This window comes from Octopus bimaculoides, chromosome 11 (assembly GCF_001194135.2).
Source record: "Octopus bimaculoides isolate UCB-OBI-ISO-001 chromosome 11, ASM119413v2, whole genome shotgun sequence".
In the NCBI taxonomy this organism is placed as follows: Eukaryota; Metazoa; Mollusca; class Cephalopoda; order Octopoda; family Octopodidae; genus Octopus; species Octopus bimaculoides.
Window position 1 is genome coordinate 53,096,679 of NC_068991.1, and position 19,495 is coordinate 53,116,173.

The 19,495-nt window shown below is 34.1% G+C and overlaps 1 protein-coding gene across 1 annotated transcript in view; it reads right to left on the bottom strand.

Annotated features, from left to right (window-relative positions):
• Positions 1–9,188: 9,188 nt before the first annotated feature.
• Positions 9,189–19,495, bottom strand: part of LOC106873168 (serine/threonine-protein phosphatase PP1-beta catalytic subunit-like) — a 32,016-nt gene continuing 21,709 nt past the window's right edge. Inside the window, 2 exon segments of the mRNA XM_014920400.2 lie at positions 9,189–14,204; positions 17,233–17,367. Coding sequence (XP_014775886.1) covers positions 14,094–14,204; positions 17,233–17,367 — 246 coding nt within the window. The 3' untranslated portion in view covers positions 9,189–14,093.

A 19,495-nucleotide genomic window follows, 5' to 3' on the forward strand; every position in this document is an offset into this window, starting at 1 on the left:
AAAAAAAAAAAAAAAAAAAAAAAATAGAAATCTCTGATATAAAAGTGGATGGAAGGGTATATGATAGGCACATGGCCTAGTGGTTAGGGTGTGGCACTCATGACTGCAAGATCATGGTTTCGATTCCTGGACCAGTGTGGTATGTTGTGTTGTTAAGCAAAATACTTCATTTCATGCTACTCTAGTTCACTCAGCTGTAAATGAGTAACTGTGCAACAGACTGGGGCCTCATTCAGTGGGGAGGGGATGATGTAATCTTGGGTGACTTGAGACAATATTGTCTGTGAGATAATGATGATAATAATGTATATTATAGATTACACCACAGTTTGAAACATGGACCAACATATATGAAGCATATTTGTTATACAGCAATGAATTGAATACAAATCTAATTAGTCATGATTAACATAAGCTGTCAGTATGGTTGATTGATTTTAAGAGCATTGTGAAAGACTTGGCTGAGCTTATAATAGCATCTCCTGCATAAAACCTCTGTTAACTTCAGTCAGCAACCTGCTACAACAGAGAGCAGGACTGGAACAATTGACAGATATTCTTCAACCTTAAGTGGTGATGAAGTGTTAAGACAAAAGATTGAACATTGTGAAGAATAAAGTCTTGACAGCTGTCATCTTTGCCATTTTCATGGCTTAATAGGATTAGAAACAGCAATATGCTATCTGTTGTAATACTAAGTAGAATCAAAACATTGACTGGATGAGGTAAGCATATAGTGTGTATGGGCAAAGTCAAGAATATCCAAGCAAATAATTCTGTACATGAAAATATCAAATGTCTGATGCTTGCTTAGTAGGCCATTGCTCTATTTCAAAGCAAAACGGAAGAATGTGAAGGACATGCAGATGAAAACCAAGTATTAGGACTTCAGCTTACTCAACAGAAGTCTTGGCAGGAAATCTGTGTCATCAGTCTCAGGGGATAGAACACACAGGGCATCAATATTAAGCTTGGCATTCAGCATTAAAGCAGAGTTCAGTTACATACAAGCACTTCAAATGGTTTTTGACGTCAGATGGTAAATCTACTGTACTTTTGACTGATTTACAAATCAGAAGAGAATATAAGTGGACCAAATGACATCAGAGAATTTATTGAACTGCTTTGTAAGCCTTGTTCTCAATAAAACAAATTCCTTCAGTGTTATAAAAATAAGTTTTAACATCTTTATTCTAGTTTTAAAAAACCCTGCAAACTATCTAAAGGAAAAATTCTTTGTTAAATAAACTGGCATTACTTAGAATTATTTCTCTCAAAAAAGATTAGTGAGATAGGAGAAATGGAAAAATGTTGCTGTTTAAAGTACATTGTAACCTGATCATGTACTTTGGTACCATTTTCACTATTAAGATTCCACAATATAGTTTTATAAAACAGAGTAACTTCAAGAATCTGATGTCTAGATTTTCATGTCCTACTTCCATGAATAATGATCTTGAAAACATTCTCCAACCATAATATAAGAAGATGACCCTCAATGGCACTAAAACACTTAATACATCAATCAAACATAACACTGCACAATTTCTAGTCAGATTAAACTATTACAACTATACAATTTCATCTGTTATATGCAACAGTAATGATATTAGATTAAAATAGTCAGCTGTATATCATACATAATGTAGATGCAAGATACGGGCTTGGCTGTGTGGTAAGAAGTTTGCTTCCTAACTGCACAGTTCCAAGTTCGGTTCTAGTGTGGCACCTTGGGCAAATGTCTTCTATTCTCAGGTCAGCCAAAGCCTTTATGAGTGGATTTGGTAGACAGAAACTGAAATAAGCATCGTATATATACATATATATATATATACATATATATATATATATATATAGGCACAGGAGTGGCTGTGTGGTAAGTAGCTTACTTACCAACCACATGGTTCCGGGTTCAGTCCCTCTGCGTGGCACCTTGGGCAAGTGTTTTCTACTATAGCTTCAGGCTGACTAAAGCCTTGTGAGTGGATTTGGTAGACGGAAGCTAAAAGAAGCCCGTTGTATATATGTATATATGTATATATATATATATGTGTGTGTGTGTGTGTTTGTGTGTCTGTTTGTCCCCCAAAAAATCACTTGACAACCGATGCTGGTGTGTTTACGTCCCCCGTAACTTAGCGGTTCGGCAAAAGAGACTGATAGAATAAGTACTAGGCTTACAAAAAATAAGTCCTGGGGTCGATTTGCTCGACTAAAGGTGGTGCTCCAGCATGGCCGCAGTCAAATGACTGAAACAAGTAAAAGAGAAAAGATATATATATATATACCGGGCTGTGCAAAAGTCCTGTTACACTCTCAACAAAGGACACAGCGATAGTTTTGATGCAGTTAGACACGTTTTTATTGTTTTAACATATAATAAATATGTGTTTAAATATTAATATTAATCAATGTGGCTGCCCTCATTGTCAAGCATATGCTCCAGGCTAGACCTGAAGGCCACGCAGACATTGCAGACAAAGTCCTTCCTCATCTTGGCTCACACATAGTTTATGTCATTTCACATTTAGGGCCATTGATAGCATCTTTGTGCAACAGCCATCTAGCCTAAATTATCAGAGGCAAACAAAAACCATCCTGGCAGCATCTAGTGGGGGATGTTAGATACACATTTCTGCAAAATTTGGGCGTGGTCTGTAGCATGTACTCACAGCCAACTGCATGCTAATATGAAATCTGTTGTTACCAATAAATGAGAATAGTGAATGAACATTCAATGGGGTTGCATAAAAACGCCACCCAGCTGCATAAGAATCTGTTATATGCAATAGATGTATCACACTTTATGTACATACATCACAATAAGCAAATTTACTGAGCTATTTACAGTTTATTTATTCAATCATTAATATTTCAGTAGGTACAGCAGGAATTTCTACTAATGATCACACAAAAATAAGAAAAAAAAAAAAAATTTAATTGGGTGGCAAGAAGTTTGCTTCCCAACCAAATGGTTCTGGGTTCAGTCCTAGTGTGGCACCTATAACTTTGGGCTGACCAGTCTTGTATGTAGATTTGGCAGATAGAAACTGAAAGAAACCAGTTGTATATTTATATGTGTGTGTGTATGTGTGTGTGATGTCTCTTTGTCTCCCACCATCACTTGAACAACTGATGTTAATATGTTTACATCCCTGTAACTTAGCAACTCAGCAAAAGAGACCGATAGAATACATAAAAGAGAAAAAAAAAGGTACTCAAGTAGATTCTTTCAACTAAAAATCCTTCAAGGTGGTGCCCCAGCTTGGCCAGAGTATAATGACAGAAATAAGTAAAAGATAAGTAATTCCCCTCCCCAAGCCACACAATCTCAGATGCTTTTTCAATACATTTCTAGGCCACTGCTAAACCACTTCAACTGTAAACCAATCACTCAGATTACAGTGCTGCTACACTCTTATATTCAAGATATCTAACCTCTCAACTGATTAATAAGCCTTCGCACTTTAACATACCATTACTAACACATTGCACTTCACTTTCTACCACTTCAACTAGAGTTCCTTTGCCTTTAACCCTTTAGTATCTTATAATTCTGCTTGTTCCTCTGTTACTTAGCCCATCCATAACGCTTCCATGTGAGATTAGTTGAAGGGTTGAAGGTGGATGGTGGAGGAGAAGAGAGGGAGAGGTGGTGATGAGTGAAATGTGTATTTTTTTAACTAAGTTTTTTTTGTCTCTCTTACTTAGCCCATTTGTAACGCTTTCACGTGATTAGTTGAAGGGAAACGCGAAGAGTAAAAGAAAAAGGAGAGTGAAAAAGAGGGTAGGGTGAAGAGAGTGTTGTATATTAAGTCTGTAAAATTGTGTATAAAGTATATAGTGCGTATATATAAAGTGCATTTGTTGTTGGCACTCTGTCGCTTACAACGGTGAGGATTCCAATTGATCCGATCAACGGAACAGCCTGCTCGTGAAATTAACGTGCAAGTGGCTGAGCACTCCACAGACACGTGTACCCTTAATGTAGTTCTCGGGGATATTCAGCGTGACACAGTGTGACAAGGCTGACCCTTTGTATTACAGGCACAACAGAAACAGGAAGTAAGAGTGAGAGAAAGTTGTGGTGAATGAGTACAGCAGGGTTCGCCACCATCCCCTGCCGGAGCCTCGTGGAGCTTTAGGTGCTTTCGCTCAATAAACACTCACAACGCCCAGTCTGGGAATCGAAACCATGATCCTATGACCGCGAGTCCGCTGACCTAACCACTGGGCCATTGCGCCTCCACCATAAAGTGCATTAAATAATCATCATATTCCAATTTCCTTCACTTTTCAATGATTAGCAAATGAATGACTTTCAGGTTTCTTGGATAAAGTTTTCAGAAATAACCCAATAAGTTTACCATTAATTCCATGAAATATTCACAAGTCCTACTAGTTCAGATCATTCCGTCAAATATAAAGCTTATTTATTCACATTGTTTTCATTTAATCATGCATTATCTTGTAGCTTCAAAATTTCAATGATGTGATTGCTTATTTTTAGAATGATATTGTAGGGTAAGTGTAAGAAGCTAGATCTGGCTGGTTTGAACATAAAACAGGTAGAATATTGTGGCCAGATATGGAGTTTAAATCCCAAAGGATTAAACTAGCAAATTCTGTACGATTTACCTCCACTCCTTTCATTATTGTCACTGTCTTGATTATTAAAATATTGTGCTAGACACATCACAAACTTAATCATCAGAAAAATATCTTTTTGGATCTTGTACGTTTTCATGCTTTTTGCTACCAATGTTAACCTGCACATTAACTTCACAAATCCAGGTGAAGCTGTAAATTTGTACTCACAGGCTCTAATTGTATATATACATTCTTTTACTCATATCAGACATTTGACTGCAACCATGCTGGAGCACTGTCTTAAAGGGTTTTTAGTAGAAGAAATCGACCCCAGGACTTATTCTTTGTAAGCCTAGTACTTACTCTATCAATCTCTTTTGCTGAACCACTAAGGTACAGGGACATAAACTCACCAGCATCAGTTGTCAAGCTATGGTTGGAGGGATAAATACAGACACCTACATATATATATATACAATTAGCTGAATTACCTGATAATACCCGGAAAAGCAGGGTATTATTTCCAGTTCCCATTCCCATTACACTGTTTCATATCCTATCCTGTTTCCTGTTCAGTTCCCATTTTAGTTTTGCTCCCATTCCTAAGTCAATATATACATTTTAGAATCAACTAGGTGTAATTAAGCCATTAAATATTTTAATAACCATTATGGTAATAGCTTATTATCAAAAATAGGTATTACAAACTATTAATTCGATTAGTGGATGAATAAGGAATGTTCCTATATTATTTTAACAAACAAATATGCATCTAAGTAAAATAAATGAGTTGACCAGTAATAACTGGAAAGTGGGGGTTATTCCTAGTTCCTGTTTACCATTACACTGTTCCATGTCCTATTGTTTCCTCTTCAGTTCTTGTCCTTATGCCCAACCCATCGTTTATTGCTAAAAATAGGTATTACAAACTATTAATTCGATTAGTGGGTGAATAAGGAATGTCCTTGTATCAGTTTAACAAATGAATATGCTTCTGAGTAAAATAAATTAGATAAATAGATTTACAAATACATAAACAAATAGTCCCCATATTGTAGCTGGCATTATCACATATCATAATTGATTTCTAAACGTACTACAGCACCCACCAGGGGGCCCATTATGCCCATAATTCAACTGGATGTTAGGAACAAATAAATAACAAAATTAGATTTAACATGGAAAACTATTTCAGTATACTAAATTTGAAAATTTTGACATAATTTTAAAATCTCACAATATGTGACAGCAACAGGGAGGACCCTACGAAAATAGACACAGACAGTTATAGGACATAACACACACACATACAAATGTACACACAGGTGATCACAAGTTTAAAATAGTGTATAGTAGACATGTATGTATGTATGTATATATATATATATATATATATATATGTTGTGCGTGTGTTTCTTTGCAATGGACAGCAGAAAAGCCACCTACTTCCTCTCCTTAAAGCTATGTATTCTTCACACCCACCTTTCTTTGTGTGTGTGTGTGTGTTGTATCTATGTATTTACAAAAGTATGTATGTGTGGTGTGTATACGACAGCTTTATTAACGTTCTCACCTTCACTTATATAAGTCGCCCTCTCTCTCTGTTACTACCTCAGACTCATACTTTTTGCAACCTTCTCATTTTAGCATATAATTTGCCCAACGCCCCTAGGGAGGAGGCACATCATAGATTTTTATTGAAATCCAATTAGCCTATTATTGAACTGGATGTAAGCAAAGTTTCATGAATATTAGTTTGGTGGTTTAGGTACTAAGTTGGTAACAGACGGACAGATAGAAATTGCCATTTATAAATATTTTCAACAGGCTTCTTTCAGTTTCCATTTACCAAATCCACTCACAAGGCTTCAGTTGGCCCAAGGCTATAGCAAAAGACACTTGCCCAAGTGCCATGCAGTGGGATTTAACCTGGAAGCAAGCTTCTTACCACACATGCCCATATACACATATACATACACACAAGTATGTTGGTGCTAACAGGAAAAATAGAACTCAAAATGTGAGTACATGTATATTTTTATTAATATTAAGCAGAAGTAACAGAGTGACTCAAGTTCTGAGAGTTTTGTGCGCTGGCATTTAACATACGAAACACTCAGAACTTGAGTCACTCCGTTACTTCTGCTAAATATTAATGATATATATATATATATATATATGTATAACAATTACTTTTTCCTAGAGACATGCTTTAACAAAAGCTAAAGGGTGCCTCGCTCTCAGAGGTTTTCCAGTACAATGGACACAAACCTGGAATTTCTGAAGGTCTATGCTATTGCTTGATGGTTATGGAACCTACACAAGGTTCATCTGTCCTTTTTGACATATATGCAGGGAAAGGCATTGAACATTTTGGGAATCTTTTGCTTCTGTTCAAGATCATGGCTCTCCCATACTGGCACTGCATATTTTGCTCAGGCTTGTCTCTGGATCATGTCAGTAGGGTGGATAGGGTCTGTGCAAACTTTATTGGACCTAAAATTGTGCCATCACCAGCAAGGTAACTTTCTGATGCCTGATTGAGTAGGAGGGTACTGCATGTGCATGGAATGCAAATCAGAGTGATGCTGACTGCAGGTGCAATAACCTCATGCATGGGCATTGCTGGCATTTTGCATGGACAATGGTCAGTGAGTCTTCTTTGGTCATGAGGACAACTATCATCATCATCATATATATTGTTGGCACTCCGTCGCTTACGACGAGGGTTCCAGTTGATCCGATCAACGGAACAGCCTGCTCGTGAAATTAACGTGCAAGTGGCTGAGCACTCCACAGACACATGTACCCTTAACGTAGTTCTTGGTGATATTCAGCATGACAAGGCTGACCCTTTGAAATACAGGTACAACAGAAACAGGAAGTAAGAGTGAGAGAAAGTTGTAGTGAAAGAGTACAGCAAGGTTCGCCACCATCCCCTGCCGGAGCCTTGTGGAGCTTTTAGGTGTTTTCGCTCAATAAACACTCACAACGCCCGGTCTGGGAATCGAAACCGCGAGTCCGCTGCCCTAACCACTGGACCATTGCGCCTCCACCATCATATATATACACATACAAGAATGTACTTTCATAGGCACGTGGTTAAGAAATTCAATTTGGGCCCTGTCATACTTTTACCCCACATCACTTGGTTCATAGTCTTACAAACTAAATAGCAGCCTTACTAATGCTGGTACACAAAAAACAAAGCAACCAGTATATGGTGTAAAATGGTTTGTGTTAGGAAAGGCGTCCAGCCATAGAAACCATGCCAAAGCAGAGTGTGGAACACAATGCAGTCCATGTGAAATGATATTTTAAAGTAAATATTCTTGGACAAAACAAATACCTATTTATCTATTTCTAGTTGGTTATCATTGTCATTACATATAGGGTTGTCTTAATTATGTTGTTTTGTCTCTCATCGTCCATTCTTTACAACTTGTTAAAACAAAAAAGTTGCAGAAGTTTAGGGAACAAATAACTTCAACAAGCCCCTACACAGTTGCCCACCTGCTAGAAATTGCAACCAAATCTACTTCATATCACATCTTGAAAAGGAAATGGAACAATGCATGTGTCTGAACACTAGATGGTTGTGACTGGAATACCCTTTATCAAAGATTTGCTCAATTTTTGCTGGCTTAGGGCAAAAAAAAAAATTTCATTTTTACACACAAAACAGTCATCAAATGTTTACCATAGCTACTTTGATGAAGGTTTTTATTAAGAAAAATGAAAGCATTATGTGGCTTGAATTCCTTTTAATGCTTTTCATATGATATTTCTGCTGGATTACACTACTTATGTTAATTTTGACAAAAAATGTTTTCAAAATAACTCATTTAAGTAGGTGTTCCAAGGCAGCAAGCTGGCAGAATCATTAGCATGCCAGACAAAATGTTTCAAAATGCTTAGTGGCATTTCGTCTGTCTGAGTTCAAATTCTGCCACGGTCAGCTTTGCCTTTCATCCTTCAGGGGTTGAGCACTGGGGGTCAATGTAATCGCCTTAGCTCTTTCCCCAAAACTGTTGGCCCTGTGTCAAAATTTGAAACCATTATTAAGCAGGTGTTTCAAGGCGGTGAAGTGGTAGAATCATTAGTATGGCGTTTCATCTGACTTTTTCCACCAGTTGACTTTGCCTTTCATCCTTTTGGGGCCAATACATATATTATCCATTCATGTAAAGTCTTGTTAGGGTTGAACTTTCAGGGAGATTTCTTAACATGTACAACTAATCGCACCAAAAATTTGATTAAGGAAATATAACAAGAGATATACACATTTACAGATAAATGGATTTTCAGCATTTAACACCATAAGTGTGACTGGTATCAATTTTAGAGTCAAAGTTGTCGTCAAGTACAGTAAGATACTTTGTCAAGGATAGAATTTTATTTAAGAAAATATCAAATTGTTTTAAGAGGGAAAATATTTTGATTTCAATAAAATTCCCCCAAAATGTTAACTTGTACTTGAGATAATGAAAGGAAAAAGCAAGAAGGCATGGCAGTTTTTAAAAGGATGTTGTAGTATATGGAAAAGAACATTGTTATAAATTAATGCAATATTCAGGTGGAATTGCCAAAAACAAATGAACATTTGAAATACCTTTAATTTTATTTACACAATTTGAATGCTATGAAAGCATTCTACAAATGATAGAGAAAATTTGTTAAAAAAAAAAAAAAAAAGATTGTTCCAAGTATAATTTTACAATCATCAGCTCATGTGTACACAGCCATGTTTAAGTAGTGTTGATGGATACTAATAATATAATCTGCATTAGACTAAGGAGTTTAACGTCATACACACCTTGCACTAAATTCTTAATACATGCAGGAAAGCCATGTTCAAAATATACCTTCTTTAAAATGAAGTGTTTCAACCAAAGCAATAAAACAGTAAAAGAAATTGCTTCCAAAAGATACAGAAATAAAATACAGCAATTATTGTGGGTAACAATTATTAACAACACAACTGCCATACAATGGCTGCTTAAGAGTAACTAACATCAATAAACAATAGGACATTCAGTTTTAGCTTCAATTAAAAAGAATAAAGAATGCCTATTAGCTGCTTTTTAAGACACTTGAAATATTGAAAGACTTTATTTGTAGTTTTTGAACCATATGAAACAATTTGGTGAGGATCTGCAGTTGTAATATTAGAGAATAAGAAGTATGCACTTAGCCTTGAACGGCATCTCATCAGGTCTGAAAAAATATTTACAATTCACATCTATAAAAAGGAAATCTCTAATTCATTTAAAATAATGCAACTTTATATTTTTAACTATCAACTTCTTCAATTCGAAACAATTCACAAAGAAATTTTACTTCATCAAATAAATTATTAATGATATTATTGAGTAAAACACTGCATCAGTTAAAGCATTTCACAAATGTAATTCTATATTTCGAAAGTGAGACTGGAGGGAGCAGGAAGATCAGATTAGTGCTACTTTAGGTCCCATTATACAGCTTTATTATTGTGTGAAGTAGTAAAGGTTTCTTATGTAAGCACGAAAACTCAGAATCAATGAGGAAAAATGGCAAGCTGTCATATTCCTGCCTTTCTTAAAACCATTATTGATGTGTGTAGCAGTTCAGATTGGAAATTGAAACTACAAGGCAGGCTCTATTTATGGAGAACTTAGTCCTATTATGGCATCAAACACGTGTCAAATTCGCTAAATTTTAATGAATTTCAGTTCAGCTGGATAATCTAGTAGTAATTTTTATCAAATTAACTACACTTTGCTTTTTAAGTGTTTTTATAATGATAGAATTAGCATAAATGCTAATTAACTGATGAAAATTATAAATTTATGTTCAGATCTTTATCATTTAAGATGAAGAATAGCTAATCAAAATGTTTTGCAATGTTTTTTACTTTACTTAAAAGTTATGAATAAATTCAATGTCAGTCTTTACTGCTGGTTCACATTGTTTATTTTGGTGCACTTTAAGAGAGAATAAATAAAAATGGTTTACAGCATCGAAAAATACTGAGATCTATTGTCTAATAGTTATCAGACAAAAGTAATTAATGTTAAAATTTTACCATTATCCAACTGTTTCTCTAAACACTAAAACGTAATTACAACCTTGTAGTAAAATTTCTAGGGAAAGGAAAAAAAAAAAAAATTAGGGTGCATACTTCAAAGCGAACATATACACATTCACACACACAAACAAATATTCAAAAATACTGTTTATTAAAATTAATCACTTGATATATAGCACAAAGAAAGAAAAATATCAACTATTTAGAGGAGGGAAAATAATACAAGATATTAACACTTTAGATCAGTGGTTCTCAACCAGGGTTCATGCAAGGGATCCACAGTAGTATTTTAAGGGTCCATGAAAAAAATTTTGCTTTAGATGTATTTATTGCAAGAAACAACTAGGTTTATTTCTGTAACATTCTACAAAGTTCAACATGTTTCCAGCCACTAAAACGTTCTCTTAGTGCTATTGCAAACTTACCTAAGTGAAAGTGTGAAAAACAAAATGAGAATTTTGAAAGAAGTATCTTTAAAACTAGTTTTTAAACATTGAAAGCCTATGAGGGTCCACAAGAATAAAATAGTAATCAAAGGGAGTCCATAAATAGAAAATGGTTGAGAACCATTGCTTTAGATGGTATATAAAAACCTTATTTCAACATATCAGCTACATTACTAATACTGTACTGTGACCAAAGGCAAAAAGAGTTAATTTTCACTGGCCCACTAATCAAAGCTGCGAATAGGTATTAACAGTAGGAGCATTGAAAAATGTGTGTTGTTAGTTTGCAATATTGTGTTCAAGCTCTATAGTTCTGAAAACAAAAAAAACAATGCATCAGAAAGCTACTCAAGTAAATCTGCTGCAAGAGTTTTGCTGAAATTAGCATGACCACCACCAAGAACAATCACTTGGTGGTTAAAAAGAATAGAAGCAAAGTTAAGAGGAGACAGTGCAATCGTTTATAAACAAATTGACTTCAGTAATTTGGTAGAATTAAGAAATGAATTGCAAACAGAAAACATGCAATTACTAATTTCAAAACCCTTGAAAATTCTGACCTTTAAATATTTTTTATTTATCTATTTTCTTCTATTTCATTGTCTTTGGAAGAAAGGTGAGAGACAGAAGCATTTCTAGATGATTGAACACCTTTGCATTGAAGTACATTAGCACACATTTTCTGCCAATGAGAAAATATGTTTTGTTTATTTTCTGTAAATAAAAAAACCTAATTGCACAATTTTGAATGTAAGCAATTTTCCAGGCAAAGTTTCAAGAAGCTCGTTTGAATATTTTTATGAAATCAAATATCAAAATGCAAGAGTAGAGGTTTTAGACATAAACTATCCTATTAGACTGTAATATAGGGATTGGAAATGTTCCAGTAAAACATATTTAAATCATTTAAGAGATGGTAATTTTCTTCAGAACGTAGGTTTTGAAGATGTGCTTATGTACATTTTCAAATCTTTTTTTAACATTATATAGCATTATTACAAATGGCCACCAGTTATAAAAGTTTTACAAAAAAAAAAAAAAAAAAAACCAAAGAACAGAGAAAAACAACCCAAGTCTCACATATATGAAATGTGCATTCACAAAGTCAGTGTTTTTCATACAAAATCACAATACACACAATAAAAATATAATTGGTTCAGATATTCTTTTGTGGCAATCAGTTTAGTAATTCCCTATTTGTAGGTTTCATGCTCCATAAATTATTAGAGAAAGGGGATTTAGAGCCAGTTCCTATATGTAATACAACCATGAAGTAGGAGTTGTGGGTAGCTAGAGTTAGGCAGACTGAGAAAAACGAGGTAATATGTATTGCCTTGAGACACAGCACTATGGGTTGTAACAGGGACATAGGGTCAGCAGTTCAGGATTTTTACCTCACAACCATTGTTCTACTTCAGAAATTTGGTTAAACATTGTAATACTGATGATTAACTTTTGAAAATTCAAATTGAATGTTTTTAATATTACAATTACTAATATAATGCTAATTAGAAATAATTTAAATGAACAAATTAAGTAGAATTATAAAATGAATAATTGTATTAAATTTGCATAGAAAAGTTGTTTGTATAAATGTTTTCTTTTTTAAGAAAATTAAATTGTGAACATTACAAAATTTCATGTTGTTAACTATAAGATATCTAAGAGAGTTAACATCACAAGACTTTAAAATAATCAATATTGCTAGTGATTGGATTCAACAGCAATTTAAAAAAGTTAATTTTGATTGTAGACAGCCTTTAAGAAATCGTAATAAATTGAATGGTTTATTGAAAAAATAAAACTAGCATTTAGGATTATAAAAAAACTGTATCAATTAAAATCTAAAATTTAATATGACTTTTAAAATACCCCAAAGATAAAACAATTAATTAAAAGATCATCAATGTATGGAACTTAAAATCTAACAATCATGAAAATCAATTCTAGCATTTAGAAACAAATTCACAACATGAAATATGATGCAATGAACAAAAAAGACAAAATAAAAGGTAAGAAAAAAAAGGAGAAAAAACCCCATCAGATAATTAAATGTAAATTATTGCAAATTTTAATGCATTCTGTACAAAATGTATAAAACTATAAAATTGAAATATGAAGTAATGCAGGAGAAAGAAATTAAATTTGTTTATGTTTTACCAAATTGACCAGGCTTGTGGCAGCAGTGTACTGCCACACTAGTGTAAACATACACTTACAGAGAGGCACAGCAGTTGTAGTTGGTAGGTAGAGATATGGAGTAATAATAATATTATTTGAAGCACCATATAAATATAATCGCTGAATCATTTTGGACTTTACTATCTTTAAGAATATGGCATCAAAATTAATGAGAAAGCATCCCTAACTGGCAATAGGTAAATGGATATCTTTTTATATACACATTCGTACACACACACAAATTAACTAAAAGAGAATTATTTTGCACAGATTCACTTCATCTTAAAATGTTATACACTAAATAGTATATCAACAATAATACATAAGTAATAATGCCATTACTCATTGCAATATAAATTGCTGGATAAAGAGGACAGTTCTATAAATCAATGAAATAGTGAAGTATTGGGTATAAAAGTCACATCTTTTAAATCTAGGTGGGAAGATAAATAACACACACACACATACAAAATGAAATGAAATAAAAAAATATCTTTTTTTTTTTATTTGCTCTGTATATATTTACTGTTTACTTTTTTTGTCTTAAAAAGGCTATATTCTTCATTTTACAAATAGCTAGCTCACTTAAAATTATTTTCTCTTCTTGGTTGCGGTAATTTTTATATTTCTCTCTTCCTTTCATTTAATATGAAAATTAAGTTGTAGGTAAAACTGTAAACCTTTCAAATGGAAAGTTCATTAAAAAAAATATATTTTACTCGAATCCCATAATATACAGTCTAGCTATCAGTAATCAGCCCATTTATGGGAATTAATCTACAACTGATTGATTTTTAGGATATTTGTCATTTCTTCTTCTGTTGTTGCTTTATGGTACCTCGAGGAGGAGTGTTTGGTCGACCAGAATTCAAACCACTGTATTGATATTTTGCTTTCTTTTCAGAGGGTTTTAGAATCTAGGGAAAAATTGAAATTGAAATCCATAAACAATTTATTCTCTCACAGACATTACCAGTTAGAAGAATAAATAGAAAAAAGGTCAACAGAAACAATTAACAAAAAAAAAGCTTATAAAATTTTCATAAATAATTGTCTTGCAAATTACTTGGTGACCTGAATGGTGCTGGTGTCATGAAAAATCACACCTGCGTACACATTGTAAAGAGGTTGGCATTAGGAAGGGCATCCAGCCACAGCAGACACCAAGGTCTAACACAACTCTTCAGCTTGTTGTAGCCTGTCAAACTCTCCAATCCATGCCAGCATGGAAAATGGACATTAAATGATAATGATGAATTTGCTGTAATGTATATTAAATTAGTGCAGGAGGAAAATATCTAATCATTTTGAACACTTGACTTTCTTTGGAGGGAGAAAAATCTAAGACACTTACACAACAGGTTATGTAAGTAATTAAGGGTTCTTAAAGATTGTCAGTATGTTATAGGTTTGTAAAGGTGGCAAGCTGGCAGAACTGTTAGCATGCCAAGCAAAATGCTTAAGAGCACTTCACCCATCTTTATGTTCTGAGTTCAAATGCAGCAGTGGTTGACTTTGCCTTTTATCCTCTCAGAGTCAATAAAATAAGTACCAGCTGAACACTGGGGTTGATGCAATTGATTTACCTCCTCCCCTGAAATTGCTGGTTTTGTGCTAAAATGTTATAGGTTTGTTTACTAAAAATAGGGGAGATGTATAGGATTGCTGAAGCAGTATGTTCACTACTGGTACTGCAACCACCAACATCATTATTTGTAGATGTGTTCCATTATTGTAGCTACTGAGTTCAAACCTCTTTGTACTTAACACCTTTCATCCTTCTGCAGTTGAAGTGAGTATCAGTCAAATATTGATGCTGACTAAATCATCAAGACTCATTGGGCAAGTGTCTTCAGCTATAGACCTGGGCTGACCCAAAGCCTTGTAAATTGATTTGGTGGACAGAAACTGTATGAAGCCTAATGTGTGTGTGTGTGTCTTCTTGTCTTGACATCATGTGATAGTCATAAAAAAGTATCACTGTCATTCATTTCTTCTATTCTGCAGAAACATGTCTGGTCATTGGGAAATATTAACTTACTTGGAAACAAGCATTTAATAACCAGAAGGGCATCCAGCTCTAAAACAATCTGCCTCAACAAATTCCATCTGATCCATGTAAACATGGAAAAGTGAATGTTAAAATAGTGGTGATGATGATGATATCAAATTTACTATTATTAGTCATACTGTAAAGTTATATATAAATATGTCAACTGTAAAGAGTGGTAAGGTTTATAAAGACAGAGAAGGAATATATAAAATACAGAAACTTATATGGCATATTATTCAGGTTGGTGGTAATGTGTTAAATGGCATGTGCAAACACAGAACTGAAATATGCCACTTAGTTGGTGAAGGAAAAATAATCTCAAGACTTATTGTTAGTTACTGTCAAAGAAAAAAAAAAGGGAGTGGGTATTTTAATGTTTTACAGAAAACTGAATGGTTCTTGCTATTCACTTTAACTAATTTGCTTGTTGAATAGTACTACTTGGAAGGAAACCTGATCTCTGATAGAGAATGTGGTAGCTATGAGGGGTTCTGGTTCAGTATATACTTCATCAACAAAATGCAATCTTTTCAAGCCTGTATTGACTGGGGAAAGTTTTTACAAGTAGGAAAGTGTCAGGCAAATGATGATAATGCTTCATGTACTGAATATATTTACACAATATAATTAAATTAATTCAAGTGTTTGTCTCTTAAGTGAATAAAGGGAAAAAAATGTAACAGTGGTTTGTGATTATGACAGAGAAGGGGAGATAATGTCCATTAATTAAGAATTAAATATAAAAACTGATAGAGGGAGGGGTGAAAATTGTTCATTTCACATAGAACAACGTATTTGGTGTTGGTGGCACTATTAAACATACCCAGTCCACCATACTGTAAGACGTACACAACATCCACCAAATAACCTTAAAAAATAGGAGGACACATTTGACTATGCAGTCCTTGATCAAGAAAATGACAGGATATTACTGTTGAAAGCCTTCACCATAGAACTACTTTATCAAAACCATCTTAGAGCTGAACAACAGAACCATGTACACACACACACATTCATAATCATTTAATGTGTTCTGCATGCTGGCATGGGTTCGATAGGAGCTGATGAGGCTGGGAACTGCATCAGGTTCCATTGTTTTGGCATGGTTCCTACAGCTGGATACCCTTCCTAATACCAACCACTTTACAGTGTGTGTGTGTGTGCATGTATGTATGTATGTATAATACGGATTAGAAGTGTTAAGAGGTGATACATACAAATATAAATATGGTACCAGTTCAAATATGCTCAAGACATAAACCCATACGAAAGCCATTCATGGTCAAGAAGATAAATTCTCACTACAGATTAAGTGTAAACACACCATGCCAGTCCAAAGTGCCCTCTAACTAGACTAATGGATGTATGCATTTCGGGCAACAGAGAAAAAAGAGGTACTATGAACTGGTCTATCTTATTATTATATTCCAGTCAATGTATTGTGACTGGTTACACTAATCAGTAAGCTGACCATAAAATACAGATAAGACTTTGTGTGTTTACATTTATTTGTCTACAACAAGAAATTTTTTCCATGACAAAACGCAGTAAATGGTTTTCTTACAGGTTTGAACATGCCTGAAGCTTATTTGAACTAGTAACAAGTATATGTATATGGCTGAAAATAGATTAAAATGTAGAGGTAATGCATTTTCCCATGTGAATTAGAAGAATGTATTGCATTCATTGACATTGGTGTTTGGGGGAAAACACTTTCTATCTTTGTTTACAATTCAAGTACTGTGTTTTTTTATGTAGCACCAGTACTGGTGCTTTTCATAGTATCAGCACCGGTGCTTTTTACATCGTACCAACACTGGCAGAGTCACATTGGAACATAATACAAAATAAGAAAATTAATTTCTTATCAACAAAACAAAGAATAATCCTACCTGAAATGAACAGAGAAGACATTCATCCACTGACATCATTCCACCAGCATTATCGAATTCTCCACAGTAGTTGGGGGCTGAAAACAGTGTCACCAGCTGGCGCTTAGCAAAAAACTCATATCCATCTTCAACAACCTGAAGCAAAAAGGTTTTATAAATTTGTAAAAGTATTTAAAGTAAATTCTCATTAAGCTCAACTAAATACATTATATATTACAATATTACAGAATTATTAGTTTTGTTAAAAAGTAAAAATATTCATCAACATAAGACACACACACACACACACTTGGCAGTTTACAGAAATGTATCACTGAGCCATACTTCATGAAAAGTAAACATTATTTTATACTGTTGAACAAACAAGATATGATCTTACTATAACTACTATGAAACAGCTGGAAACAACAGTGTAATGCTTCATCATCATCATTATTATTGATGAGAGAGCAGCACACAACCTCCAAGTCATACTGGGGCCCAAATATAGCCATCATGACTATCCGTCTGAAAAGGGTACACCAGACATATGCATCATATATGGCTGGTGTGCATAACATGGTGACCTCATATCAAGATAAATAATGTATAACCTTGCAGGTAGGACCCATTTGAGTAGCCTATCATGGTTAAAAGGTCCTTGGATAAGTATTGTTTAAGGATAATGAATGAAATACCCATTATTCAAATCCCAAAGAATCCCTCTCAACACATTGCTATGATGGTCCTCAACTACTCCTGCTCATGATCAGAGATGCACATATTGTTAGCCACTCAACTGGTTACGGTCAAGCAAGTGACAAGCAAATCTGGTATTGAGCAGAATTTGCTGTAGCCCATGTTTTACACAAAGACAAAACATGTACATATTAACACTTCCAATCAGCTGAGATCAGAAGCCACAAGAGCTACTACCTGGTATTGCATCAGGACATCTATGGGAGCTACTGTCTTGTATTATTATTATTATTCATGGTTTAAAATTCACTTTCCATGTTGGCATGGGTTGGACAGTTTGACATGGAGCTGGCCTGCTGGGGAGCTGTCCAGACTCCAATTGTCTGTTGTGGCATGGTTTCTACAGTTGGAGGTATTTCCTAATGCCAACCACCCACACAGGATTATTATTATACAGTAGTGGCTCGTAGATAAAATTAATGGGAGTGTTGCTTCAGAAAATTTTCAGCCATTGTTTTAATATTGTGTAGAAGGAAACAAACATAAAAATAGAATTTATACATAAACTTGATTGGTTCGCGTTTTAGCCATTGCCAGGTCGTGTGTTTAACTTGTTCATTGAACACCGCCATGAATTCCCCCTTGTTTTTCAAAAACGTAAAGACAGACGAAATCCCATTAAGCATTTCACTCGGCGCGCTAACATTTCTTATTTCTTTACTGCTCACAAGGGACTAAACAAGGACAAAGGGATTAAGTCGATTACATTGACCCCAGTGTATAACTGGTACTTATCTAATCGCTAACAGCGTTAGAAAATAAACATTGATTTTAGAAATATATTCTTTATTCTTATAGCTAAAGCGTTACTCCCTTACTCACTGACATGAAATTTCGTAACATTTTGCCTCATAGCTATTCTTCTACTAAGTTTTGTTCAATGCGACTAGTGATTCTGAATTCCTCATGCATTTTTCTATCATTTAAGCCTAAGAAAGGTATACTTTTAATTTAAAATTAAAAAGTTTATGTTAATTGAAGGTGAATAGGTGCCTTACAACCCACCTCCCTTGAGGTCACAGATATTTTGATGTAACTTTTTTTCTACTGAACCAAGTCTCAAACTATTTATGCCAAAGTGTAGCTGAAGAGGTGCCCTCTTTAAAACTATTAACAGTTTGCAATTTAGTTGAGAACTGAATTAGTGGTAAAGCTTGGAAACTGGTGCAATTGATGAAGTGGTGGACATAATATATTCAACCACTACTGTGGCTGAATGATATATATTTATATATATATAGATGTATGTCTACATGCATATGTATATATAGATTTATATATATAGATGTATGTCTACATGCATATGTATATATAGATTTATATATATAGATGTATGTCTACATGCATATGTATATATAGATTTATATATATACATATATGTCTACATGCATATGTATATATAGATTTATATATATACATATATGTCTACATGCATATGTATATATAGATTTATATATATAGATGTATGTCTACATGCATATGTATATATAGATTTATATATATAGATGTATGTCTACATGCATAT